Source organism: Rhizophagus irregularis, chromosome 6 (assembly GCF_026210795.1).
Source record: "Rhizophagus irregularis chromosome 6, complete sequence".
NCBI lineage: Eukaryota > Fungi > Glomeromycota > Glomeromycetes > Glomerales > Glomeraceae > Rhizophagus > Rhizophagus irregularis.
The window spans coordinates 638295-664567 of NC_089434.1; the positions used below are offsets into that span (position 1 = coordinate 638295).

The window sequence follows — 26273 nt, forward strand, 5'->3', positions numbered from 1 at the left end:
TAGTAAATTAACATACTCTAATCCCCTAACCACTACTCTAACTCACAAACTACTTACCTTATTCCTTTATTCATCCTTCAGTTAGTCAGGCCGTAATCTATTTTTTTTTAAAAAAAGAAAAATAATAAAAAAATGGAAAGTTATTAATGTTTATTTGTTTATCAGAAATTCTTTTTTTAGACGTGAATTATTTTTCACAGATAATATATATATATTTTTTATTAATTAACGTTAACTAACCTTTTATTTCTTTGTAGGTAGTTCCTTTCAGCTTAAGAACTTCCAGTAAGTCTTTTTAACGTCATATATGTTTTTTTGTTAATTGACGTTAAGTGAAAATACAGTATCTTTTTTCTTGGCCCTGAAGTTTCCTGTAATGCTATTTCTAAAGTTCTTAAGGTAGTTGTCAATTTATTGTTATTTACCTATTTTTCACGTTCTTTTGTCTTGCTAACTTCACTTCCTTCTTCAGATATGAAATTAATAAAAGTTTCGTATTGAGAATAAGGTGAGTCTTCCTTCCGTCTTATTATGTTATATTCTTTTTATTTTTAAAACAATATTAACAAGTTTAACAAGTTTCTTTTCTTTCTTTATAGATAGTGACTTTCTTTTATTCCCTCTATTTTTTTTTCGTTCCTCTATTATTCCCTATCTTTTTTTTGTCCCTTTTCTTTTATTTATTCCTTTGTTCCTTTTTATTCCGTTTTATCTCCTTTCACTTTTAATTTAGAAGGTTTTCATAAATTTATTAATGATTGTACTTATATACCTGTTACAATTATGTTCACTTCACAACCATATGATGGGGTACCAAGAGAAGGTGTTATAATCATTTCGAAAGAAAATTTTAAAAACATTTTGAATCCGTTTTCCCCACGGGCAAAATTTGCCATTATCAAGGAGACCAATCCCAACTTTTGATATAGAAATAGGTTGTTGAACACTCATGATGGTGTTGGTGCTACTTCTATTGATAAAGCTTTAGAAAAACGGCCATATTTTGACGATGAGGGGTATCTAAAGATAAATCCAAATACAAAAAAATTGGATTATCACCCATTTAACATATCAAAAAAATTGTCCATTGAAAACCGAGATACTCCTTCCGTCTATTATTAAATATTCACAATTTAAATGTGATTCGTCTTAAGTTACCGTTCTTTGCAAAATGAAAAAAAATACATACCTTTTTTCAGTTTAAGATTTGAAATTCATGATTATCAATTTAATGTTCTTGTCATGCCATGTCACCAAAAAAGATACGGGCACGAAATTTAATTAAAGCTATAAATTCCATTTTTAAGGACAACATTGCGGCGGATTTATGAATAAGCAAAAATCCCCTGTTGCACCCTCGGGAATTAAATTGATTATGATATTGATTAAGTTTTTTCCATATTGAGGCAATATACGAATTTGCATAAAAAAAATGTCAAATAATGACGCATCCTCAATACATAGAAAGATTTGGTATACAAAAAAACTTTCCGGGTTTATTTTGACTGTTGTAATGTAGGGATTGGAATCGAAAATCGAATCTTTTCAAGATTTTTCTTATAGACGACCAATCTGACTTTGAATCAGTTTCTAATTTCAGCAAAAATAATCAGCACTTGGCCGGCATGAAAAATTACTTTAGAGTCAGGTTAACTTATATGTAAAAAAATGCTGAGAATCGATTCTCGAGAATCGATTTTACTATGTTTTGTCGATTTGCGATTAATCGATTCCAATCCCTATTGTAATGCCGTAATTTACCTAAGGAATTTATTAATTGTGGGATGCAGTATTATAGTTAGTTTGTGTATTTTTATCAACTGCGGTCCGGAAAGACCATATTAAAAGGATTAACTGCGGTCCAAAATAACGTTACTATCAAGTTGAATTTAATAGGATATATATTTTTAGAAATGGGAATTATTATGTTTATCGACATAAGAAATGAGGAAAAAGGTCAGAGGTTAAAAATCTTGAAAAACTAATTTTTACGAAAAACGAAAAATGAAATTTTTGAAATTCTAATGATGATGAGAAAAAGATCTATTAACTAATTAAGGGTAAATGTGAGAAAGTCCTAATTGAAAAACATCAAAAAGGAAAAAGGGAAAAATCTTAGGAAATATTTTGGGAATTTATTTTATTATATAAATAGGGGATAAATTCGATTAAGGAAAAAGCACTTCCAGAATTCTATTTTTATTTTTTTTATTACATTATATTAAACCAATCATTATATCATATTTGTGTAATTTATCATATTATTAATAAAACATCGTTTTTTGTTAAGACTGCGGTGGCAACGTAGTTTACTACGGGCGCAGGTCTTACACTGTTCATTAGTAAATTCGCCAAAATTTGGTGATCAATATTTAAATTTGGTGACATGACGGACATGACGGACAAATTTTGGGTATTTCATAAATCTGCCGTGATGAAACACTGTCAAATATTATATTTGTTAGGAAAAATAACCAATTAAACTTTTCATAGTAATTACTTAATTTCTTTTTATAATTTTAATATACAAAAATAATTCAATGCATATATATATTATAATAAATTATACATTATATTAAGTATACGAAATCATTCTGTGCTACAGAATGTTGTGCGATAAACTTTACGATTAGTTTCATTCGTCGCTTTTAAAAAAATTTCCATGGATCCGAAACGTAGAGTCAGCATCACGGGACGATTTGTTCCCAAGTGAACGTCGGGTAGATCAACATTGAACTTACCCAAGAAATTCATCTCGGGCTCATCACAATATGTTGCACTATATTTGGAAGTGTAATAAATGCAGAAGTCTATGGAGGTTTGATTTGGATAAGACGGATATAAACGCTCAGAAAATTCTTTGTCTACATCCACCTGTACTTCTTTCTCGGCCATTAAAAAAAATTTGTCGATTCTACCATTGCTATCTTTACGAGATGGTGGATCACCAGGTTGCTAGTATTAAAAATAAAAATTAATGCTGTACTCTTGCTAGACTCTTTGCTTTTTTATTTTATTGACGCTTACCCATTTAGGCGAAATTAGAACTCCATATGTCCATTTCAATACTCTAGTGCTCACTGCTTTTGTATCAAGTCCATATTCACACGCACCACTTACAACCGCAATAACCGGACGAGGTGGGACTGTAATGAAGAACGTTTAAGCATAAATTGAATGTACTCGCTCTCCTTTTTATCAACTACCAACAGACAACGAACATACCTGCTATTTTGATTTTGTGTTCGAATGCTTGTTTAACTCTAGTTTGAAGATATTTCGATTCGCTAAAACCTCCGACCAAATACATCATTGAACAATCCGGACATTTCTTCAACTGGTCCTTAATCAATTTCAAAATCTTATCGATCACTGGATCAAAAAACCCTTTTACTGTCTTAAAATCGAGATCAATAATCCAATCATCCTCACGCAGTTTATTTTTTTCAGATCCGGTAACATATTTCTTAAGAGCCGGACACTTTCTCTCAATGTCCCACTCAAAAGTTCCGAAGTCGGACTCTTCGCCAGTGAATGGAATTTTAACATGAAAACAGAATTGCTGTACCATATAATTGACCTGGCCGTAGTTTTTCTCTTTTAGCTCGTTCATCGCAGATTTACTTACTTTCTTTTCAAGAAATTCTAGAAATTTATCATCTACATAGGATCCACCGCAAAAATCTTCTGATCTCATAGTCGTTTCTCCTAACTTATTATCTGGTAATAATTTCCTAACGGTTAAATCCACGGTCCCTCCACCACAATCAACAATTAAGTATTTGGCTAAATATAAAATAATATAATTATTTGTAAGGTTATAAAAATGAACTAAAAAAGGCTTAATAATATATACCTCCAGTTGATAACCCGTGTTCCTTTAATATACTCATACAATGAATCGCTGCTGCTTCCGCTATAAAATCAAACCGAGTATTATCAAAATATCACATGAAAATGAATTACACAGTATTTATTCTTACGTTCGGTGGTAAACTGAAGACCTAGTGTACCAATCCTTTTGATCAATCCGGCATCAAATAAGCATTTTCTCATTATTGACTTTGTTTTCTCAGAGAATCCTAAAATAATAATTTTTAATATTTGCATATATACAGTACGTTTTTATAAACTTACCAGAAGGCACGGTAACAATAATTCGCACGTGATGGTAAAAATCAACATTAGACCAACAACGTTTGATTTCATCTTTTATAACCTACGAAATCACAAAACCAACTGGTAACTTGTTCTATATAACTGGATGAGAAGTACAATGTATTTTATCGTTATACCTTTCCTAAATAATAATAATAATAATAATAATTTTCGCCACGCAATTAATTTTTGGACCCAAAAAATCAGTGAGCATAAAAGCCGAAGGATACACAGTTAATTACCCATTTCACGAAGATAATCAGTTATTGCTCTCTCAGGAGTAATTCCATCCGGTAATTTAGGCTTTTTGCTTTCCGGGACGTCACCTAAATGAAGTTTAAACAACTCAACCGGTCTTGGTTGATTATTCTTAGCTTTTTTGGAAGGTTCGCCAGCTAGTGCCTTAGCTCCCCATGCAATAACGTCTTCATAGTCTTCGTCATATTGCAATACGGTATTTGTTTTCATAGGACCTTTAATTCCCAGCCAATTATCGTTCACTACAATTTCTATTTTCTCCTTTTCGGGTTTAATATAGGCGAAAGAAAAACCCTAGTAAAAGAATGTGACGATTGTGACGTTATCATTACTAGTTATTCGGATATTGACAAACGATAGCTTAAAAAAATTACCGAAAATGTTGTGCCAAAATCTAAGAATGAAAAAGACGATTTATTAATAAAAATAATAAATTTTGCTAATAATAATAAATAACTAAGATATTGCTTGGATTTTACCTATCCCAATAACTACACGTGCATCCTCTACCGGAGGTTCATACTCAATTGGAATCATTTTTTTGTGGGAGAAAATTTTATGTACTAATAATAAATGTATCGAACGTACTGCACGTATATAAACCAAAAGAAATTTCGGAGTTTTTAAACGTAAATAAGGTTGAAATAATTCCTTTTATAGGTGACCATTTCACTCAATCACTCAATCACCGGGAATTATTAAAAAAGAAAAGATTTACATCTGGTTTTGTTTAGGTCACTCATATGAAAACATGCTTTTATCAAGCTTAGATAATATTTTGTGTTACATGATTCCGATGTTTTGCATTTAAAATGTATAATTGCATATCAAATGAAAAATCATACATCTAACCCAAGATTATCGAATGAAATGTTGAAATGTATGATTCCGCGAACTGATGAAGGAGGGAGTAATGCGGGTCTCAGCATCACGCCCAGTTACTTCTTTGCTTCTGTAAATTTTTACATCTAATTATTTAATTTCTATCACTAAATATAAAAGATTTTAAGTTTCGCATGCAAAAAAATTTCAAATTTCAAACCTATAACGTAAGTTACTGACATTAGCATTGAAGAAAAAAAAATAAAGCAATATCGATGGCGTAGTATTTCCGATTTACTTCCATAGTTATACTTCATTTTAATAAAATTAAGAATATACGAAAAATGATTGAAAGTTCGTTAAAATAACAGGTAATTTATATAATGAATTTAGCAGTATAGTCGTTTATCGAGATATTTCACATTTGGCACATTTTATATAAATAAATAGCACGTAACTTTAACGAAGTTTGAGATTCATTCAATAGAATGTTCAGAAAAATGAAATCGTAAATTTATTATACTAACGTGCGTGAACTGAAGATGAAGTTCTTTTTTTTAAAAAAATAATTTAATTATACATTGTTATTATTATATTTATAAATAACATTTTTATTCGCTATATATAACATAGTTGATATTGATAAATTATCTAAATTTCCGCACTAGAAAACGTCGTACGATAATCTTCGTCAGTCGTTTGATTTTTTGCTGTTGCAACAATTTCCATAGAACCGAAACATAGTGTCAATAAAACAGGGCGATTCATTCCTAAGTGAGGATCAGGCAGTTCAATATTGAAACTACCCAATGAATTCATTTCAGGTTCATCACAATATGTTGCATCATCTTTGGAAGTATAATAGATGGTGAATTTTAGTGTAGTAGCATCTGGTTCTGGTGGACTAAAACTCTGCGAATATTCATCGGTTGCATTCACTTCTGTCCCTTTCTTAACTATTAAACTAAATTTTTTGATTCGACCATTCGACATTTTACGATCAGGTGGATCACTGGCTTGCTGAAATTCCAAAAAAAAAAAATTAACATATTATTTTGATTTTTTTTTTTACGTTATTGCTGCTCACCCATTTAGGTGCAATTTCGACTCCATATGTCCATTTTAATACTCTCGTGCTTATGGACTTCATATTAAGCCCATATTCGCATGCACCATTTACAACTGCAATAACTGGACGAGGTGGGACTGTGACAAATTTAAAACAAATTGAATGTTTCGTCTCTTTTTTTTATTAACCAACAAACAATAAACATACCTGCTATTTTAATTTGGTTTTCGAAATTTTGTTTAACTCTGGATTGAAAATATTTAGACTCACTAAATCCTCCAACCAAAAACATTACTGAACAACTCGTACATTTTTTCAACTGTTGCTCAATTAAAGTCAAGATCGACTCGATCACCTTATCAAAAAACGATTTTACAGTTTCAAAATCAAGATCAATAATCCAATCATTTACAACTAATTCATCTCTTTGCGTTCCGTCGACGTATTTCTTGACAGCCGGGCATTTTCTATCAATATCTAATTCGTAAGTTTTGAATTCGGCTTTATCTCCAGTGAATGGTATTTTAACTTGAAAGCAAAATTGTTGCACCAAATAATTGACCTGACTGTAGTGGTTTTTCTTTAACATGTCCATAGCAGATTTACCTACTTTACTCTCAAAAAATTCTAGAAAATTTTTATCTACGTAGGATCCACCGTGATATCCACATGTACTCATTGTCATCTCTCTTAATCGGCTTTCTGATAATAACTTTCTAACGGTTAAATCTACTGTTCCCCCTCCACAATCGACAATCAAATATTTTGCTAATTAAGCCGTATTATTTAGAAAATTAATAACAAAATAAGGTAACAATAAAAGAAGCTTAATGGCAGGGTTGCGAAAACGACGAAACATTCGTACAGTTCTGTTTCTCTTCTCCTGGATTGCACATCTGATTAAGGAGGAACTGTACGAAAACATTTTCTAAACCCTGCTTAATGGTATATACCTCCAGTTGTTAATCCATGTTCTTCTAATGTACTCATACAATAAATCGCTGCGGCTTCCGCTATAAAATAAAATCAAATGTCATAAGGCGATGAATTGCATGGTTTTCGGAGTTTAATTTTATTTCTTACGTTCAGTGGTAAATTGGAGACATAATGTACCAATCCTCTTAATTAAATCGGCGCCATATAAACATCGTCTCATAGTTGTTTTAGCCTCCTCAGTGAATCCTAAACATAATATTTAGTATTTCGCATATGTGTAGTACATTTTAAGAATTAACCAGATTACCGGCGGGTACAGTGACAACTATCCGTACGTGACGATAAAAATCAATATCAGGCCAACAACGTTTAATTTCTTGTTGGATCACCTATCAAATCCAAATTACAAAAATTTATTCATGACGTATTTGAATGAAAAGAGGATATCTATTTTTATCATCATACCTTTCCTAGAAAAAAAAAATAATTTGTCATAAAATTAATTTTCGAACCAATTTTATACCATAAGCGTAAGAAAACACTGTTAATTACCCATTTCACGAAGGTAGTCGGTTATCGCTTTCTCAGGAGTCATTCCATCCGGTAATGTGGGTTTCTCTTCTTCTGGTACGTCTCCTAAATGAAATTTAAACAATTCGATCGGTTTTGGTGGTTGTTTATTATTTTTGTCTCTTCTGGAAGGCTCAATGGCTAACGCATTAGCTCCCCATGTGATAACATCTTCATAGTCATCGTCGTATTGTAATACAGTATTAATTTTCGCAGGACCTTTGATTCCAGGCCAATTATCATTTACTACAATATCTACTTTCCTATTTTCAGGTTTAACGAAAGCATAAGAAAAACCCTAGCGGGAAAAGTAACGTGATGTTAGTCGATTGGAGGCGAAAAAAAAAATCAAAAAACAGTAATTTCTCAATTTACCGAAAATGTTGTACCAAAATCTAAGGTTTGGTTAATAAAAAAAATATGAAAGATTATTTTATTTATTAAGCATTGATAAAATTTTGTTAGTGTCGCTTTTTACCTATTCCAACAACTACACGTATATCCTCTACAGGAGGTTCAAACTCAATCGGAATGCTTAGTAATGGAGTTTTTCTTGAATGAGACATTTTATCTATTGAAATAAGTAAATGTGCTGAAAGTATTGTATATATATTTATTTATTCATTTATTTATAAATGATATCTAGCGAATAACATACGTGACACAAATGAAGCCACAATGCTTATTTCAAATGAAACCCCAAAAAACTTTATTTATGAGGAATAATAATTCCGAATACATACAGTGTACAATACTAATTGCTTTCTTTAATCATCCTTATATGGTTAGTTACTTATGCTGACAAACCTGGCCGAAAAATTCGGAAAAAATTCCGATTTTATTCCGATAAAAATTACCAATTATAGTAAAAAATGTTTGATAATTCTGGCCTGGCCACGTCTTAATGCGGGCTGATCTAGGTCTACAATAATATCAGCCAAAATAATCGGAATGCATATCACGTGTGACAAAAAAAATATCAAAACAAAATTCCATTTTTATTATTTCCGTTGATGATTATCTATTATAATCTATAAGGCTGTAATGCACGTATTATTTGTACTTCCTGTGTTATTAAACAAAGTGCTAGAACGATGAACTTTATTAATAATCAAAATCACACGCATTGATTGATGGAATTACATATATATATAGATGCGTCAGATTTTCGTTTTTAAGTTGTTTCTTCCATAAAGATGGGCAATACAAGCACACACTTTGACGAAACCATGCAAAAGCAGGTCTTAGGGCCAATAAAATATTTAGATAAAAAGTGTTACATAATTAGTCAAGAAAATTATAAACATTCTTCCGATAAAATTTTAGGAAAGTTAAATTGCGTAAGAAGATATTATCTAATAAGCAATGAAACTTTCAAACTATATATAAACGATCAGCAACAAAGCACCTCAGACTTACAGTGTATGCAAACGCAAGTCTTTGGTCCAATAAATTACCAAAATAAAGAGATTTATGCTTTATCTAGTTCAATTAAAGTTAAAGATAGGGTTATGGGATATGTATATATTGATGATGTTTATTACGCAATAAGTGAAGAAGCTTACGGAGAGTATCTTTTGAAAAATGATCAAAAAATAAAGCAGCAACTTCAACAATTCATGCAACAACTTGTGCGACCAATAAATTATAATAACACAGAGTTTTACGGAATTAGTAAAGAAAATTATGAATATATTTTAGAAATAATTCCTGCAATTAAAAAAACAAAGCTGGTGGTTAATGAAGTTTATTATATAATAAGCAAAAAAAGATATGATAAGTATCTTAATATGCAAAATGAACAAATACGAAAACTCCTGCAAAAAATTGTATCAGAAAAACTTTATAAGGGTATGGAGAGTTACTTAGTTAGTGAAGATAATTATAATCACTTTGTAACGAAAATTCAAGATCTTAATAAAGGAAAGGAAGTGCGCCATGAAAAGTATTATAAAATGAATGAGGAAACTTATAATCTTTTGCAAAACATGATAAACGGTCAACAAATTCCAGAACAGCAAGATGAATTATCATTCATGCAGCAAGAAGTCATAGGGCATTTAAATTATTTTAACAAGGATTGCTATATAATTGATAAGGAAAATTACGAGTATTTTTTCAAACTTTCAAACCAACAACCTGAAGGTCAAGTAAAGATTAAAGAAGAATATAATGTAATAAGTAAAGAAATTTACGATGACATTCTGCAACAAATCACTTCTGGGAAGTTACAACACATGCAACGACAAATCTTGGGTCCAGTAAATTGTCTTAATGGGGAAACTTATATAATTGGCGAAGCCTATGGGAAGGGTTTAAGTGACGAACAAATTATAAGAAAAATCAAGATAAATAAGGAATATTATATAATAGACAAAAAAGCCTACGACAAAATTTATAATCACTTACGATTCCAACAATTCGTAGAACGACTTAATGCAAAATTAATCAATCATAATAACACAGAGGTTTATGGAATTAATAAAGAAAGTTACAAATATATTATTTCGGAAAGAATTCCCAAGGAACTCAAGGAACAAGTCATAAGCAATAATATATCTGTTCAAGAAGATTATTACGCAATAAAAAAAGATGTATATACTAGCTATTTTCAAAACGATCAGCAAATCCAAAATTTTATGGGACTCGTAAATGAACTTGATAAGTCTAAAGGGTATTATTTAATTTGTAAAGAAAATTATAATAAATTTTTTAGGAATATTATTATTAATAATAAAGAATTTAGACCAACAAGAATTAAAGAAGAATATATTGGAATAAATAAAGAAGTTTACGATAAATATATTTTAAAAATCGATCGACAAAAAGACCCAACTCCAGAACAACAAGTTGAATTAATACTTCAAAATTTCACACAACGTCAAGTCTTAGGACGGTTAAATTTTTTAGGCGAGGAGTGTTATGTAATTGATAAGGAAAATTATACTAATTTTTTAAACCAAGCTCAAGCCAACAAACAAGTAGTCATTGAGCAAGTTGTCAGACCAATAAGAATAAACGTTGATTATTATATAATAATTAAAAAAGCTTATGAATCTCGTTTAGGACCCGTCGACACTAATTCTTGCAATAGCACAAGGAGAAATGAATCAGAAGAATTAATGAACGATATTCTATCGCGAAATCAAGCGCTTGAGGAAGAGTGTAAAAAGTTAAGAATACAAAATCAAGTGTTTGAAAACGAATGTGGAAACTTGAAATCGCAAAATCAAGCGTTTGAAAATGAGTGTGGAAACTTGAAATCGCAAAATCAAGCGTTTGAAAATGAGTATGAAAACTTGAAATCGCAAAATCAAGTGTTGAAATTGCAAAATGGAGAGTATAAAAAAAGGTGTGAAGATTTAGGAGACAAAATTACTGAATTAAGGGAAGAAGTCACCAAATATCAATCGGAATTAGGTGATGCAACATCATTTCATCTAGGAAATCAAGATTCTAATAGCACCAGCCAGCTATCAGATGATATTCGTAAGTTACATGAAAAATTAGTAAGTTTTTGTAATGTAAAGAGAGAAGTTAAAATTAATAATCGGGAGCTAAAAGAACTCATGAAAAAATATGATTGTTTACCCACTAATGAAATAAGCAAAAACTTGATTTCTGGAGTGTTAGAACGTGCTGTGATTGAGACCATCATCGAAAAAACAGAAGCATATTTCAACTTAACAAAAAATTCAAATGCAACAGATAAACAACAGTTGGACTTAGAAGCAGAGAATAACGAGAATCAACAGCCGTATTTAGAAGCAGAAATTTTCAATACAACTGATAAACTGTTGACGATGACAGAATTATTTACAAAGATTCGCGTCGGAACTGATAGAGTTAGCGAAGCTATTCCAACTAAATTACGTCAGCAAGTTTATGCTATTCTTGGAAATCGTGGATTTTCCCAAACTTTTAAAGACGTAAATGACAGTAAAGAACATCAATTTATTGTGAAATTACGAGATTATATTTCGAATTTAATGAATCGTTATCGAGAATTTAAAAATCCAGAAAGATTGAAAAAAAGTACAGAAGAGATAAATAAGATTATTAGGGAAGTTATCAATATATTTTTTTTCAGATTAAACGTACAACAACCTATCGCAACTTGGGATTGGCTTCCAAAAGGTACAATGATCAATACATTAAGAATGGAAGCATCTTGGGACGAAAATGAAACTGATGATTTACGATTCGACATTTGCGCATTTCCCCTAATTGGATCCAATATTAATCAATCTAACGAGAAAGTGATAGTTCCAGCGCAAGTTGTCATGAACACTCTAGATGAATAATTACTATATAATAACCCTCTTTGTCATTATCGTTATTGATAATTGTTATTACTGTATTATTATCCTTATTATTTGTTTTATCGGAAAATATCAATAAAATTTTAACATAGTTCTATGAGTCTGACAATTCTTCAAAGTTATCGCACTAGTACAAAGTTAATAAAAATGTATGACTTTGTTAATTGTCCAAAGCGTAAGCGTAGAACACTTCATGTTAATTCATAAGCTTTATGCAATGTCTATCCGCAGCGTCTTTACTAGTCATTTTGTTATACACATTTTCTTTGATTTTCGTTGCGTGCTGATATTTTTGATAACCCGGTATACAATATGATGTTATACAATTGTTACATTTTTAATTTATCCATAAATATATTGATATAAACTTATAAACTTAATTTATTAACGACGCTTGTAAATACATCAGTACATCGGGAAGTTACGGGAAAAATGTTCATCCAACCAAAATTGTATCTACAAAAAAAATCCTAAGTCAAATCAAATCGAAATACTGCACGCAAAATTGAGTAATCTAAAAGAAAAGTAAGTTCAAAGTTAAAGTTGATCAATTATTAATAAAAAAAAAGCAATGAAAAAAATAAAAATATTAATCTTACGCTTCGTATTCTTAGAAGCCTACTGAAATTACCGTTTACTAAAAGAAGAAAACATTTTAAAATCTAAAATAAAGAAATGGTTAGTTTAAAGCCTAACCAAAGATAAAAATTCAAGACTTACCTCTATAATAGTATAATCTCACGCAAGAAACAAAATTCTAAAAGAAATAGCATATTTAATGAATTTTGGATATAATAAATAAAAAAGAAAAAAATGAGAATTGATAAAAGCATTAAATTTTCTTATTATGTTGAGAAAGTAAAAAATCTTTTCGTAAATTAATCAAAAAATTGTTGTTTTTGCAAGACGCGTTACTTTATTATTTTTTGTACTACAAAAAAAGAACGAAATATTAATATGATAATGTTTCGATAAAAAAATCAATGAAAAATTGAAACTCACCCATAGACACAAGGAGATCCAAGCAGCTGAAAAATCTACAAAAAAAAGAACAAAATGTTATTAAACGTTTCGTTAAAAGAAAAAAATAAAAAAAATAGTTACATTTCGAAACTCACTCAGATAATTGGAAGCAAAAACAAAACTGCCAGATTCTATAAAAAAAAAGGAACAAGAAACGTTAGTTAACATTTCTTAAAAAAATAAAAAAAATTTAATTAAGTTTCGAATATTACCCAAGAAGCTGACCAAAATTGATTAAACAGTTACTTTACAGAAACTACAAGATCGTAGCGATGGCTTAATGCGCAGTAACTACGTTATAAATACATAGTGACCACATTATGTAATCGTAAATAAATTACATATATGCAGTTACTGCGCATTAAGCCATTGCTACGATCTCTGTAAAAGTAGTTTCTTTAAAACAAAATTACAAAAAGAATTTAAAAAAGTTTTGAAACGAAATGAAACATTTTGAAACTTACCGATCATATCCGTTCAGGATTCGGAAAGCTCAATCTACCGGTGCCTGCAAAAAAAAGAAGAAAAAAAGGAAAGCTCAATTTACCGGTACCTGAAAAAAAAAGAAAAAAAATCAATAAATTTACTTTCAAAACTTACCAATTATATTATCAAGAATTTAGACAACTCGATTCCTGCAAAAAAAGAAGAAAAAAAAATTAAAAAAAATCAAAATAATAGAAAAAAACAAAAATAAATTTAAAAAGTTTCGAATTGAAGCAAATGCTTCAAAACTTACCAATCTATTCCAAGAGCTGACATACGAAAGAAGAAAGTCTAAGTAACGTCCATCCAGCTGAAAGTCCAAAATGTTAGCGTCTAAAGTCCAAGCCGAAGGATCAATATCTACAGCCACCCAATTCCAACCCAGATCTTGGAACATGAACCGATATCTATAAAAAAAAGAGAAAAAAATTAAATAAGAAAATAAAAAGAAAAAAATTTATAAACATCTGTAAGTTTCTCCCGAAACCCTTACCAGATCTAAGATCCACAGCCGAACCAACGATATCTACAAAAGAGAGAAAAAATTAAATAAAAAAAAGTAAAATTTAAAAATCTTTAAGTTTCGCCTCGAAACTTACCAGATCTAAGATCCACAGTCGAACCAACCGATACCTACAAAAAAAAGGGAAAAAATTTTTTAAAAAAAAATAAAAAAAAATAATTAAAAAAAAAAACGTAAGTTTCGCCTTGAAACTTACGAAAAAGAGAATCTTTTAAATTAAAAAAAAAACAAAAAAAAAATAAAAGAAACGTCAAAGACATTTCCTTAAAAAAAACACACACACGCCATAGTAATTATATACCTGTCTATAAAGTCCAATTCATCAATAAAAAAAGAAAAGAACATTTTGTTAGAAATTTTTTTTTAATGCATTTAAAAGAAATAAAACAAAACTTACCTTTCAAAAGTCCAGTTCGTCTAAGTTCAAAAAGCTAGTGTTCCTATAATAGAAGCGTTTACTTAGAAACGTTCTTAATACAATTAGAAAAAATAAAAATAAAAAATTTACCCTTTCAAAAGTCTAATTTCAGAAAGCCGGTGTTCCTATAATATATTAGAATGTTTTTTTAAAACTCTTTTTAAAAAATATTACATTTGATTTTTTATTTATTTAAACCATGTATTTAAGTAAAGTCACCAAAATCTCTCTTTCTCTCTCTCTATATATATTTATTTAATGAATATGAAGTAGTGGATATAGTTAAGCAATTTAGAAAGGATAAGTTAAAGGAATGAATGAATCAAAAATACAAGAGGAAATATCGAAAAGAAATGAAAATTCACATAAAATAGTTTCAGATAATACGGTCCCCTCGTTTTTTTAAGTAAAAAAGAGATCGATCGGCAAACTGATCATGTGATGCTGATTATTCAAGTTTTTTAATTGATGGTACAATTGGTATAATAATCTTTTTGTATAGTGCCACCACTGAAATTCTTAGGTACCCAAATAAAACATGAAAACGAACGTAAAAATTTTTTTTGCAGAAAGTGAATAAACTTATATAGTAGTACAGTACATTTCCAAGAACAATATTGATGATTTTAGCGCAATTGGATAATTTTATGATATTTTTTATATACGATTAAACATTAAACTAGTTTCCAGGTTGCAACCTATTTGTGTCTTAATATCATAGTTCAGCCAAAGGAGAGTAAAGAGGTTAGAAAAAAAGGGGAGGTAAGAATGAAAGGAAAGAGGAGAATGAAAGGGAAGTGAAAATGGAAAGGGAATTAATAGAGTGTGAAAAGGGAGTAAACTTTCTAATTCTGTAGTGAATGATATTATTCACTTATTTAATAACTTTATACGGATCCAACTGCAACTTTACCATTAAATGTGAAAGCAGCACGAGTACAATATAAATTCCTCATTAACATTGCTCGCATTGAATATTCATCATAAATGCTGCACATTATGATAAAAATCTCATGGATTTCATTAGCGTTAAATATTGCATTTACATTTAAAATAATGATGTATATGTTCTGCAAATTACAAATATGTGATGAACATTTTTTTCCGTGAGTAGAATACACTATATGAATCTGAACGAGGTGTAAATTTTTGACGAATACATCCAAGGTATACGGGGACTAGTTCATGCTATACTTTGTCGATAGCCTAGAATCTTTCGTAGGTACTATTTTGGTAATATTATGGAATTTATCAAATTATTTATATTTTCCGTGAATGTATCTGTGAAAAGCTTATTTTTACAGAGTTTTTACAGAAATAATACTGGATAAAACTTTTTATAGAGATGAAGAGAACGAAAAGGTTATGGGAAAACTAACTATTGCCCAGTAAAAAGTATTTGTCAAATTTTCGTATAAAAAATGTAATATATTTTAACATAACAAGTTTAATACAATTATGAGCATCCATTTATACAAAATTTGTAAATGATTTGTAGCAAACTCGTAATACTTTTATTTAGCATTCGAAATACATTTGTATATATTTTGTTTTACATATGTATAAAATATATAGAATGTAATATATTAAAGTATAATATATTAAATATGTACTAATTTATAAAATATCAAATACATAGATAAATATATTAAATAATGTTATACCGCTTTACATTTACGACCAGGACGTTTTGCTGGAGGAATTCTGATAGTTTCAGCATCTTCAACACCTTTCTCATCATTAGGTGGTTGTGCTGCTTTAGTTTTACGACCAGGACGTTTTGCTGGAGGAATTCTGATAGTTTCAACGTCCTCAACACCTTTTTCATCATTAGATAGTTGTGTTATCTTACGTTTACGACCAGGACATTTTGCTGGAGGAATTCTTACAACTTCAACGTCTTCAACACCTTTTTCATCATCAGGTGGCTGTGCTGCTTTAGTTTTACGACCAGGACATTTTGCTGGAGGAATTCTGATAGTTTCGACGTCCTCAACACCTTTTTCATCATCAGATAGCTGTGTTATCTTACGTTTACGACCAGGACGTTTTGCTGGAGGAATTCTTACAACTTCAACGTCTTCAATGGCTTCTTCTTTATCAGATGATTGTGTTATTCTATGTTTATGGCCAGGACGTTTAGAATAAGCTGGGGAGACATCAACGGCTTCTAATAATTCTATTGTAATATATTTTATATATTTAGTTGATTACATATGTATTAAAGAATCTATGAGCTTACTCTTACTCGGTAAAGATTTATTATTATCAAGCCTTTCCAAACTTTCTATATTCGGGCTGTTGGATACCAATAATGGTTCTGTTTGATTGGTAGTAATGTTATTAATTTGATTCATTTTAAAATATTTCATCAAAATTAAAAATTACCATGATTCGATTTTTTGTTAATAGTTCATTTCCTTTTTTGGCTCTTTTACTATTACCATTTGGTTTTCGGATCTTAGCTTTATTAACAGAAATATTTATCTTATGCATTTCGCTAAGATTAAGAATTGACCCTATAAAATGTTGAAAATTTTAGTAAAATAGCAGAATAATGACAAAACAATATTAAATTAAGATAAACTTACGTCTATAATTTATATGTCGACAAATCATCTCACGTTCCGCCCAATCACTAACAGTTTCTAGAAAGGATGGATTTTTCTTATGAAACTAATACAATAAAAAATTGGTTAAAAAGTGTTAAATAAATGGAATTCAGGATTACAGTTAGTATTTACCTTATCAATGCATTTATTAATTTCATTAATAGGCATATCACGATATTCGATGGTAGGGCATAGAGGATAAAGTTTTTCAGCTACTAAAAGTCTCATTGATTCCTGCAGTAGTATATTAAAGTTAAACATTTATCTCAAATATTAATAATAATATTATATACTGACCACATAGCCACGCCAAATACTCTTTGGGATATGAAGAAAAGAAAGAATCTTTTGATAGTTTATATTTTTCTTCTTGAATATTGGCTATTATATATTTTAAAATAATAAATAAAAATAACAATAAAATGTTATATTTAAAATAATTGCCACCTGTTTAGGTTCATCACTAGAAAATTCAGTATCATCTTCTTCAGAGAGGGTTGGCTGACTTTTATTATTTGATTTATTATTAAAAGATTTATCCTTTAAACGACTTTGATTTGATGATCCTTTTGTTTTATTTGTTATGGCAAAAGATTCTTTATCTACAAGTTTTTGGTTCAATTTTCTCTTTGTCTTTTCCTTTTTCATAGAAGTATTTTCAAGTTTCATAATTTTTTTTTAAGTTCTGCAATTTTTTTCAATGTAGATTCCTTTTCACAATTAATAAAAGAACCACCATCGGAATTGGAAGAACAATCAGACATTTCACTATTATTATATTCCATTATAGAGAAAATCTTTATTTTTCGAAAAATAAAAGTAATGAATCCTGGGAAAAAAAACTTCTAAAATAAAAAAGATCATATGAATTATATAAACTTATAATACGTCATAATTATTTAAGTTAAATTCTTATTGCATAACTATTTTTAATTGATCTATTGTCTACTATAATAAGTAAAATTTAAAAGTTTTTTGTTATACAAATAAGGAATGTGTGTAACTATTAGATTTTATACCATATTTTAACCAGCAGCAATTTTTCTTAATATCCCGATTAATAATTATTCAAATGTCTATTAAAAACTGTCAAAAGTAAAAAAAGAAAAGTAACAAAGGACTAAAAGTTTTTTGTAATTGTTTGAAATGCAAAGGCCAAAATTTAGTTTCATACTCTCAAAGTGGAAATATTCAAAAATCAAGTACTGATGAGCAAGAATCTGATAAAGATGATAAAGATATTGAGATTTTAAAACGAGAATCAAGCAAAGATGAAGAAAATGACAAAAATACTGAAATTTTAGACTTAGAATCTCCTAATTACGAACCAATTTTTCAAGAAAATATTGACAAATCTGATAATAGTACATCAATAGAACTAAACTAACAAATATTGAACCTACAACTATTTGCTCTTTAGATGGATCTAGACACGTAAAATTTGGTTAATATATTGATTATATCTCTTAGTATATTCGGCTGTAATTTATTTTAATTTTGATGAATGTTTACTAATTGCTCATTTATTTATTTTTTTCTTTTTAGGGATTCTTTGAAGTGCCTTAACTATACTTTTTATTAGCGATGCAAATATTCTGGATTTATTAGTATAAACAGACTTGAGGTTAGAGGTCATAAGCTATCCCACCAGCTGGCAAAGTGTATGAAATTTCTTTTAATTCACAAAGAAAGCCTTGCTAAAGTCATCTTTAGTGTAGGTCTAGTAATACATTGCCTTAATTGAGCGTGGCTACGAAGTTTATGATTCCTAAACTATATATATATATCATATATTGATATTATATTTTAGCATATTTCTCTAATTTTATATTTGCATATTTTTTACATATAGAATATGATATTCCATTAATTAATTTTCACCATATAACAAAGATATTGCAAAAATACGCTAGTTGAGCAATTTATTGATATGAGAGTGATTGATCAATGTATAGATTCTTAAAATCATGTGAAAATAGTTTTATGATCCTAATGATAATTATATAGATTCAAATGGTGAAAGTAATTAGTAATTGCACGAATCATTAAATAGTACAAATTTCAAACAAATTTCAAAAATCCATATTAAAATAATTGTACAATTTCCATTTAATAAATGTTAGAATTTAATAACTTTATAAAAAATCTACAATAATCATACATTTAAGTTTACGAAATAAAATTTAAATATCAGAATATTAATAATGTTATGAAAAGCCTACAATAATCATATGATTAAATTTTATGAAAAAATGCGATTTTATTCAATTATACAAATACTAAACAAAAACTAGATGATTATTACAAAAATAAAACAAAAACTGCACGATTTATATACAATGACTTTTTACTGGGTTGGGATAGTTTTTCGATATCCAAGGAAAGCGTATTTAGAGTTAGATGACCAACTGGCAAGTAGGGCACCATAGACTCTTAAAGAAGAAATAGCCATAATCTTTATAGACGGACATAATCGTCTGTACATAATTTTATTCCACTAGATACTTTAGCACCATCATTCATCACCCACATAGCCAACTCGCCTTTCATAGATTATATGCAACTGCCTATCGAGCTCAACTTATGAGAAAAAATTTACACCTGAAGGAATGCAATAAATTTCCGAATTATTATGTCCCATTTTTTTATATAAACTGTATAAACTGGTAAAAAGATTGTGGCATTTTAAAAACATAAGTTTACGAAAAAAATCCGCAAGACTTATTGCTAAGGAAATAACTGATAACTTTAGCTTGAATTAACTATAAAGACATTTTGTAATAATATATTTGATTCATAATTACAATTTTGTTTATCAAGTAATAAAAATTAGTGACTTATTGTCTTATTTGTACCATTATCAAATAGAAATTATAGACATAATAATTGAAATATTGCAAATGCTATTGGCAATAAAATCTTTGTATATATATATATATGAATAATTTGGAAAAAATAATCTATTGTATATTTTTATAATTAATTGAGACTTCTTAATGCTTTAAAATCAAAAATTAAAAAACTTTCATCAAAGGAAACTTTTTTTTGTATTTATATTGGCTGATCAGAAAAGCCCCCCATAATTTTATATGCTAATGACAATAAGTAAACCCATCAGTTATATAATAAACCCATCAACTGAACTTAAATATTAATTGGCTTTATTTTTCCAATCAGCCCATATGTAATATAAAGTTTACCATAAAGAAATCGAATATTCGTTATACAGTTCACCCTCGCTATAGTGAATTTTTATATAGTGAATAATTTGCTATAGTAAAGAAAAGCTCAGGTACGGATTTTCTATATAAATAATAATTCTTAATACAGTTCACCTTCGCTATAGCGAATCCCTTACTATAGTGAATCTTAACCTTCAGCCCATGAGCTTCACTATAGCAAGGGTGAGCTGTACTACTCGATTATCGCACTGGTCAAGGGTCAAGGGACCCTACAAGAAATAAACAAACGTAAGCAATGATCCAAGAAGTGCAATCAGATCCTCACATCCAAAATTAAAATAGAGTTATTAATGAATATTTTTTATAATATTTTACTTGTATTTCAGGATATATTTACAATTTTCGCAATTCTTTTCATTTTTTTTTTATTTTTCATTTCAGTTAATTACGAATACCAATGATATTTACTGATTTTATTGACTTATTTTTGTCATAATTTACCGTTTTATCTTTATATATCTTAGATTATAATTTTTATAAATAATGGCTATTGGCCGCAGGATTAATCTAAAGCGAATTATTATGCTTATTTTTATATCCATAATGATAATTTTTATAATAATATTAATTGAAATTCATTATAAATTAGCGTGTGAAGGTGTGATAAGTTTATAATCTTTTAAGCAATGAAAAGCATAAGGTAAAAAATATGGTGCGACACAAGTTCGTTTTAAAAGAAAATTATTATTAAATGTATTATATAAATATGTAATAACCATTTTAAAAAATATTCCTATGAAGATTACAGTCCTTGAGATCGACATTCGCTAATTCAAGATTTTTAGATATAGCTTCTTCAGGAGTCAGGACAATCTACTTTATTACTAAACTATTTATTTCAGATTTTTTTTAAAAAATAATCTTTTAGCAAATTTCTATGCGAAATTCAAAAAGGATTATAATAAGTTTAATATGCACATAAATCGAAACATCATTCACTATAGTTTCATGTTTGAAGCAAGTAGTTAAACGTAAATAAAAATAATAATTAAATTGACTCAATTTTTAGAGGTTGAATATTGAAAGTTGCAATTTTTTTTTTTATGCTCATCAAAAACTATTTATATTCCTAACATCTGAATCCTTTGTATAAAACTTTCAGCCCATATTTATTATTATCTTTTTTTAAAAAAAATGATTTAATGTTAAAAAACAATCAATTATGTCTATATCTGACGACTGAACATTTTAATAAAGTAATTGTTTGTCAGTAAATCCATAGGAATGATGCAAAAGGATGGGAATGAAATTTAATAATGGCAATTGTCCGGAGCGGAGAAAGGAAACCATTTTTATATTATCTTGTGTTAACCGTCAGTCGTGGCCAAACCAATTTGTTTTGCCGTTGGCTGATTTGGCTGATCGACCAAAGCCAACGGCCAAAATTGATGACTAAAGTTGATTGGGAATTGAGAACTAAATAGGCCAAATCGGCCAAACATAATATTAATCAAATGGCCAAGAATCTAATTCATTTTCATACATGATTCATTAGTACAGTAAAAAATTGTTTTATAAAATTATTTTATTAGATGTCTCAATTTGGTGGTTTTATTGAAGTATTAATAGAGAAAACAATTTTACTGAGGATATTTTAGATTAATTGTAATTTTATAATTTTCAAAATAAATAAATAAACATAAAATTGAATAAATTTGATAATGAAAGATAAATCATTATCATTATATGGTCAGAATTTATTAGAGACTTTGCCATTTTGGCTGGCTAAAACTTATTAAAAAGTTTGGCCGCCATTTTGGTGGCCGGTGTAGTGCCAGAATTCATCATAAAACACAACCGAACACAAAGTAGTAGGTAAATCAAAACCAACAAGAAGAAAATCAATTGTAGAATGACGTAATTAATGATTAGCAATCACGTGATCTTAAATAGCAATGATTACATAATCAAGAAGATCATTTAACAGGACGATCATTTAACCTGATGATCAGCAAGAAGTACCCGAATTGACGATCAGTCAAGGACTTAATGATCAGCATGAGAACCATCTGACCTGATGATCAACCAAACAGGTTATGTGGCACAGCCAAGGAATAGGAACATTTAAACAATTGTAACTTAGAAATACCAATAATATTTTAATATCACCTAGAAATTAGTGAAACCCCAATTTGTATAAAATAACTCAATTTTCCTCTTGTTTTACCAGAGACTTTTTTCAACAGAATTCCCAGAAAATTTCCTGAAAAGAAATTTAGTCTCGAAGTACTGAACCAAGTCCTTTATGTATTTTTTTTCAAGAAAAATAATAAAGTTAAAAATTTAACATCGAAATATTTTAAGTGCGTAAGGAAACTATGTACGAAACTTTGTAACCATACTTATGCATGTATTTAACATGTCCAACAAATAACATGACCGAACTTATAAAATCGAAACATGACTATAACATAAATCAAATGAACTTATATTAACATCAAACAATAACGCTATCAAAAGATGTATAGTCATAAAATAATAAAACCAAACTCATATAATATCAAACCTAAATGTCTAATTATAAGACCCAAACTCAAACGATAAATCTATAACGTTAATATTTCCATATTAAAACCAAACTAGAGTTTGGAATCGATTAAGGTTAATCAATTAATTAATCGACTAAGACGGTTAATCGATTAAGGTATCTCAAAAATCGGTTAATCGATTAAAATTATCAACCCATAATTCTGGTCAAATTATCTAATGCGGCCCAAAGCTGTGAATTTTTGGTCACGTGTTCTCTGAACTTGGAAGAATTTGTATTAATTTTTTAATGATAATAATAATAAATAAGACTTTCCTTATAACTAAATGTATGATCAAAAACAATTTGGTGCAATCTGCGGTCAAAAAAAAAAAATTTTTAATATTTTAATATTAATCGATTATTAATCGATTAGGGCCCTTGGTTAATCGATTATTAATCGATTAAGGTTTTTTTGATCGGTTCCAACCTCTAAACCAAACTCATACAATATCAAACCTAAATGTCTAATTATAAGACCCGAACTCTAACGTTAACCCTATAACGTTAATGTCTCTATCGAACTATAACCAAACCAAAATGAATATTGAGTCACAACCGATAGGAAAACTATGCCCAAACCTTTACAGCTATAGTTTACCATAACCAAACCCACTAAACCAAGCACTTATTTAATCCTTTTGTTATCATGTTTGCTAACCCTACTAACCTTTACTCCTTGTGACCAAGATGGTGGCAGCATCTTGTAGATAGTGGTGAACTGCCCGTCACACCAGCCAAAACGGCCAAATGCCAACACTGACTAACGTCATCTTAATTTTCTATTTTGGAATGATCCTACTCTACCTTATACGCCTTTTTTCGTTAGCATGATAACGGGTTGTAAGAAATATTTATGGAACTTGTTTCTTTAATTTATGAATATATACAATGTATATTGAAATAGAAAAATTGTTGGTTGATCTTGCATTAGCCGCTTATCTATGTGCCATATTGATTAAATAGTTAAATATTATTTTATCTATTAGATCTTTTTTTACTGCTTTCCTTTTTCTTTCAACATTTTTAATATAAACGAACTATTTTCACCACCATCCTTCAATATTAGTAATATTAATATTCCTGAAGAATTTGGTCTATCAAGAGAACTTTTTTTCTTTGATAACCTGGTAAGAATGACCAAACTTAACATTAAACTTATTCCTATTCGTTGATTTAAAGATAATTATATGCAGATGGACCAAAACATGGTTGCAGCTAATGGTCCTTTTATAACAACTCAAGGAGATCATGTAGTTGAAACTAACTATATGACAAATGGTATTGTGTTTCAAATTCGTGGTGATTTAAATAATGATGAAGAAAAAGTAAAGGCAAAGGCAAGGCGAATTAGAGATCTATATGGAAAAATTCCCAGTGTTTAAAGAAGTACTCAAGAAGGCCGTTGAGGATGAAGACTTTAGTCTTTATAATACTACCAATCAATGGATTATTAAAAAGGAACAGACAAGAAGGTAAGACTTCAATTCAACTACATAGTTTTGATGATTTAGATAGTACTGAAGATATTCCTCCACCAGAATATAAAAGACATAAGGGTCGGGTAGGATTAAAGTCTTCCATCGAGGGTAATAAGCTTTATCAGACAAATTAATACAATAGCAGGTGCGCCATTGGAGAATTCTCATGAAAATCGTGAAAGTAAAACTTTAAGGCGATGTAAGAATTGTTCATGTAATAGGACATTATGCAAAAAACATATACTGCTGATTAATTGTAATGGTTAATTTATTTGTTTATTTGTACATTAATCATTGTAATGAATAATATTTGTAACTATATTGCTTTCAATTTTCAATTTTAATTAACAAGGGTCTCTCTAATTTTAAATTTGCAAACTTTGAATTATATTTATTAAATCTTTAAAATAATGACTCGAATTACTAGATTCCGGCTCTCTTCGGTTGCCGGAGTATTCAATCACCTGATGATCATATTCATGCTATCATTTCATCAGCCACATTTGCCGAAATTCATGTGGGCATATGATCTACTCTGATTGGTCAAAATTTAGCGGTTGACAAATAAAAATTTATCCCCGGTTAGCAAGCAAAATTTTTCATTTAAATAAATAGGTATGCTTAATTAAATACAATTAATAAATTTGTTAAGTTCAAAAAGGTCATGTTACGGATAATTGTTGAAAAACACATGAAAATTTGATTTTTATTAAAAATTACATTTATCCTTTAATTCTAGCCATAATCTCAAAATTTTTGATGCAACTTATACAACTTATTTTGTGTTAGGTTATCAAATTATTTATACAACCAAAATAATCTTCGCACTTCCTTTAATTTTTTTTAAATTCGCAAATAGGCTTAATTTTATTTTTTTTATACATATTCTTTTTTGTAATTCTGTTGATTAAATCGCTGTTATATGAACGACCCTAGCATTATCAATAAAAAAAAAGTGGTAGCCGGATTTGTTTCCAGGTTACACATAATCTGCGCACATGATTTGGATAATTATTATTCGGTATTTTAAACCTTGAACGCCACACATTGAGATATTTTTCTAAAAATTGTTGTCATATCAAACAAAATAAGGTTTTTAATGTCATTGTACAGTACTAGAGAAAGTTGGTATTTTTAAACGAATAAGGAATTATTTTGAAAAAAATGTTTCAAATGCCGAAATAATATTAAAGGATCACGTTAAATAAAAAATAAAATTTGAAAATCTGGCACGATAATTAGTTATGCAGTTATAACAGGAATCATATCCAATTTTTTAATCTCTTTAAGTAATAATAATGAACTCTATGAAGGAGGAAATACTAAATTAAGTATTAGTTTTGATATTGACCTATCAACATTAATTGATGTAGTTTTAGAAAATAATGATAGTGAAAATATTAATTGTGAAATTTGGCGTTATATTGTATTTCTTATATCAGAAAGTGATGTTTACATACTTACAATCGGCTGATTGGAAAAATCAAGCCAATTAATATTTAAGCTCAGTTAATGAGTTCATTATATAACTGATGGGTTACTTAATTGTCATTAGCATATAAAATTATGGGAGGCTTTTCTGATCAGCCGATATGCTTAGTATATTTGCTTTACATATTTTTTATTTTAGATAACGTAAATTAGTTAATACGAACCTGTATATATTTATACTGATCTATACTATACAATCTATACATGTAGCCGAATCCGAAAGATTCGAAATCTGAAGCGAAACTCTGGCCGAAATTTAAGAACATGACCGAAATTATTTTGTAATTCTGGCCAGCCAGAATTATAAATCGCGTGACTTCGGATAAAAGTTTGGC

General features: G+C 29.0%; 6 protein-coding genes across 9 annotated transcripts; 3 read left to right on the forward strand and 3 right to left on the reverse strand.

The window, feature by feature from the left end:
* Positions 1-2480: 2480 nt before the first annotated feature.
* OCT59_025909 (uncharacterized protein) lies at positions 2481-4953 on the reverse strand (the record flags this gene model as incomplete). Its single annotated transcript, XM_025321567.2, has 9 exons — positions 2481-2955; positions 3028-3146; positions 3226-3786; positions 3857-3916; positions 3984-4082; positions 4138-4209; positions 4401-4710; positions 4791-4810; positions 4896-4953. 9 exons carry the CDS (start codon positions 4951-4953, stop codon positions 2590-2592), a joined length of 1665 nt encoding a protein of 554 aa, XP_025168550.1. The 3' UTR covers positions 2481-2589.
* A 757-nt stretch (positions 4954-5710) lies between these two features.
* On the reverse strand, positions 5711-8379 carry OCT59_025910 (uncharacterized protein; the record flags this gene model as incomplete). Its single annotated transcript, XM_066142809.1, has 9 exons — positions 5711-6258; positions 6326-6444; positions 6515-7075; positions 7261-7320; positions 7391-7489; positions 7551-7568; positions 7796-8111; positions 8189-8208; positions 8292-8379. 9 exons carry the CDS (start codon positions 8377-8379, stop codon positions 5890-5892), a joined length of 1650 nt encoding a protein of 549 aa, XP_065992386.1. The 3' UTR covers positions 5711-5889.
* A 630-nt stretch (positions 8380-9009) lies between these two features.
* Positions 9010-12117, forward strand: OCT59_025911 (uncharacterized protein; the record flags this gene model as incomplete). Of its 2 annotated transcripts, none has more annotated exons than XM_066142810.1 (1): positions 9010-12117. In XM_066142810.1, one exon carries the CDS (start codon positions 9010-9012, stop codon positions 12115-12117), a length of 3108 nt encoding a protein of 1035 aa, XP_065992387.1. The 2 variants fall into 2 exon arrangements, with proteins under 2 accessions (XP_065992387.1, XP_025168548.2); XM_025321565.2 differs by having other exon boundaries at positions 9551-12117.
* Positions 12118-16243: 4126 nt separating this feature from the next.
* OCT59_025912 (uncharacterized protein) lies at positions 16244-17866 on the reverse strand (the record flags this gene model as incomplete). 3 transcript variants are annotated; one of them, XM_066142813.1, is made up of 7 exons in its annotated part: positions 16244-16764; positions 16828-16905; positions 17030-17104; positions 17177-17261; positions 17330-17431; positions 17495-17578; positions 17645-17866. In XM_066142813.1, 7 exons carry the CDS (start codon positions 17864-17866, stop codon positions 16244-16246), a joined length of 1167 nt encoding a protein of 388 aa, XP_065992390.1. The 3 variants fall into 3 exon arrangements, with proteins under 3 accessions (XP_065992390.1, XP_065992389.1, XP_065992388.1); XM_066142812.1 differs by lacking the exons at positions 17495-17578; positions 17645-17866 and having other exon boundaries at positions 17330-17425; XM_066142811.1 differs by lacking the exons at positions 17495-17578; positions 17645-17866 and having other exon boundaries at positions 17330-17365.
* A 403-nt stretch (positions 17867-18269) lies between these two features.
* On the forward strand, positions 18270-18584 carry OCT59_025913 (uncharacterized protein; the record flags this gene model as incomplete). Its single annotated transcript, XM_066142814.1, has 2 exons — positions 18270-18285; positions 18352-18584. 2 exons carry the CDS (start codon positions 18270-18272, stop codon positions 18582-18584), a joined length of 249 nt encoding a protein of 82 aa, XP_065992391.1.
* A 5578-nt stretch (positions 18585-24162) lies between these two features.
* On the forward strand, positions 24163-24581 carry OCT59_025914 (uncharacterized protein; the record flags this gene model as incomplete). Its single annotated transcript, XM_066142815.1, has 2 exons — positions 24163-24294; positions 24354-24581. The coding sequence occupies 2 exons, from the start codon at positions 24163-24165 to the stop codon at positions 24579-24581; spliced, it is 360 nt and encodes a 119-aa protein (XP_065992392.1).
* Between the last annotated feature and the right edge of the window lie 1692 nt (positions 24582-26273).